Source organism: Fukomys damarensis, unplaced genomic scaffold (genome assembly GCF_012274545.1).
Source record: "Fukomys damarensis isolate Sample0158 unplaced genomic scaffold, DMR_v1.0_HiC HiC_scaffold_3, whole genome shotgun sequence".
NCBI lineage: Eukaryota > Metazoa > Chordata > Mammalia > Rodentia > Bathyergidae > Fukomys > Fukomys damarensis.
Genome location: NW_022900915.1, coordinates 47,388,814 through 47,391,716, shown reverse-complemented (window position 1 = coordinate 47,391,716; position 2,903 = coordinate 47,388,814). Strand labels below are relative to the sequence as shown.

Genomic DNA, 2,903 nt, shown 5'->3' with positions numbered 1-2,903 from the left:
ATGAACCTTTGCCATCTGACTGCAAGCTTGGAATGTTAGCTCCACCTGTATGCCCTTACAAGAAGACCTTAGGCCCTGAGCTAGCGCCTGTCTGAGCTACTCGGCTCCGGGAGTGCTGTCTGGCCAGACTAATAAAGGTCTGTTTCATTTTAAAACTTGTCTGGTGTGCTCCTTCCCGGGTGTTTCTTGTGGCTATTGAGATCCTTGGAGCAGTAGGTAAGGCTCTTGGTCTTACAACACACTACTTATAAACTTTCAAAGAGCCTCATCACATCATCAGCCATCACACCCCTCAGACACCTCCTAAGTCTTGTATTCACAGTGCCACTGTGTCTTCTAGGTTTCTCGGACTCAGGCCAACTGATATTACCCCTATTCTACTTGCTCTCAGTGCTGATGTTTCCCATGATCTGGTTAGAAGTACCTTCCAGGTCTCTGGTGATTCATGTTAGGTTTCTTACAAATCTAACTATACAGTTTTACCTTTCAGCACTACCCTACCATCCCCCTTTCTATTTGTGTTTGTCCATAATTCTTCCCTACAGGTTAATTCCTCGGCCCTGGTAACCCCTGTGTGGACCCCTCCCTATTTAACCATTCTTCCATCTGGTCTTTATATGTTGCTAGAACACCCCCGGCCATCTGGGTTCCCATTAATCTCACCAAAGATTGGCAATACTCAGATCCGCTTTTGAACTTTATGCTTCACCCCCACAGTAAGCGTGACCTAGGAATCTCCGCCATTGTAGCTGTCATCGTCTCCATAGTGTCAGCTGTTTCTGCTGCAGCAACTGCCTCCATCACTCTACATAACCAAGCGACAACAGCTGCTGCAGTGAATCACCTAGCTCAGAATACCACACAAGCCCTCGGAGAAACTGCCCTGCTGTTTCAAGATGTTTGAGGGGCTACATTAAATCTCCAGTCTCAAATGGACCTCATGTGAGAAGAGATACAGTTACTTGAAACAAAAATTTTGAGAGCCGTCATGCTGATGCTTCTCATGTCTGTGTAACGCCCTACCTCCGTCATCATTGTGATCAATACAGAAATCTGTCGCGTTATATGTGGAAAACTTGGGACCCCACATTTCACCACCATTTACAAAGCTTAACCCAAACGATTTACAGCTTACTGATACTCAAGCTCTAGATGTTGTCACTCTCAAGACTATCTGGGACCGGTATCCTTACTGGGTGGAAAAGTCTAAGTTCTTGAGCAAGGGGGTTAATTCCTGGATTCTCCATATGTTTTAACTATATTTAGTGTTCTTTTATTATTCCTGATCATTGTTTAATAAATGATTTGCCCAATGATGTAAACAAAGTTATAAAAATGTAGTGCTCTTGGCCAAAGCAATGGAGGCAAAAAACAGAGGAGGAGATGTAAGTGAGGTACAAGTCTGGCTGAGACAAGTGCACCGCTCGTATGTCTCCTAGCACACTAGTAGAGGCCTGGCTCATGCATTGAGCCTTGTCTATGTCCAGCTGTGGCCTCACCCAGTAACCCCTAGTTGGATGCCTCCATCGCCCATACAAGGACACTCTAATAACAAATCATGTTAAGACATTACTCCCCCTTTGCCACTCCCTCTTTCAAAACATTATAAATTTCTGGCTGAACTTATTAAAAGTGGAAGCATTCCAGAAACCACCTGAGACTCTGCTTGGTAATTCTGCCTCTTGCCCTCCCAGTCTGAGTTCCTGAGCATTTGTTCTGTGAGTGGGCTGGTGGACAAAAACAATTCACCAGTAAGCATGGATGTGTGTTTGTGATTGCTCAGTGAACAGGCAGAGATTGGGCTTTTAAAGCCTTTACACCACCCTGGCATTGCAGGATCCTCTTCCACGCCATCTTCACATCCTTGTTTCTCAGGGTGTAGATGAGTGGGTTGAGCAGTGGGGTGATCACACAGTAGAAGAAGGATATGAACTTGGCCTGGGAACTCTCGGATGAAGGCTTGAGGTAAAAGTACATGCCTGGCCCAAAGTACATGGTGACCACCAGCAAATGGGAACTGCAGGTGCTGAATACCTTGTGTCTTCCTTCAGCTGAAGGGAGCTTCAGTACAGCCCTGGCAATGAAGGTGTAGGAGATGAGCACCAGGAGGGAAGACATCACTCCAAAAGGGATGGTCATCGAGGTGAGAGCCAGCTCACTAGCAGTGCTGTCCCCACAGGCCAGCTTGATGAGCCCCGGTACCTCACAGAAGAAGTGGTCCAGGGTGTGGTGTCCACAGAAGTGGAGCTGTAGGGTGAGTGTTGTTTGAAGCAGAGAGTTCAGGATCCCGCTGGACCAGCATACTGCTGCCATCTGCACACACACTGAGGCACGCATGATGAGAGTGTACTGGAGGGGCCGGCAGATGGCCACATAGCGATCAATGGCCATAATGGACAGCAGGGCACATTCACTGGCAATTATCCAGCAGAAAACAAAGACCTGTGTGATGCATCTGGAGGAAGTAATGGTCTTGTCTGGTACACAGAGGTTGGTCAGCAGCTGAGGCACAATGGTGCAGGTGAGACCGAGGTCCAGCAGAGCGAGGTTGTCCAGGAAGAAGTACATGGGCATCTGGAGTCTGGGGTCCAACAGGGAGAGGAGGATGATGGAGCTGTTCCCCACCAGGGTGAGGAGGTAGGAGACCAGGACCACTGCAAAGAGGGGCCTCTCCAGCCAGGGAAACTCTGAGAAGCCCAGCAGGACAAAAGTGTTGGGAAAACTCATGTTTTCCCTTCTCATGGCATCAGTTTCTAATGTACACCTGGAAAGAAAAGGACCAGTTTTGAGATATATGTGACTCATTCATTCTTTTCCTCTGTTTAAATCATTAGTTTATATTTATGATATAAAATAGATTCACTTTCAGGTGAATATCTTGTGAACATTTTCCTGCCTGACTT

General features: G+C 47.0%; 1 protein-coding gene across 1 annotated transcript; it reads right to left on the bottom strand.

The window, feature by feature from the left end:
• Positions 1–1,779: 1,779 nt before the first annotated feature.
• On the bottom strand, positions 1,780–2,574 carry LOC104873337 (olfactory receptor 15). The gene has a single exon (XM_010639948.1). The coding sequence runs from the start codon at positions 2,572–2,574 to the stop codon at positions 1,780–1,782; it is 795 nt and encodes a 264-aa protein (XP_010638250.1).
• Positions 2,575–2,903: the final 329 nt, after the last annotated feature.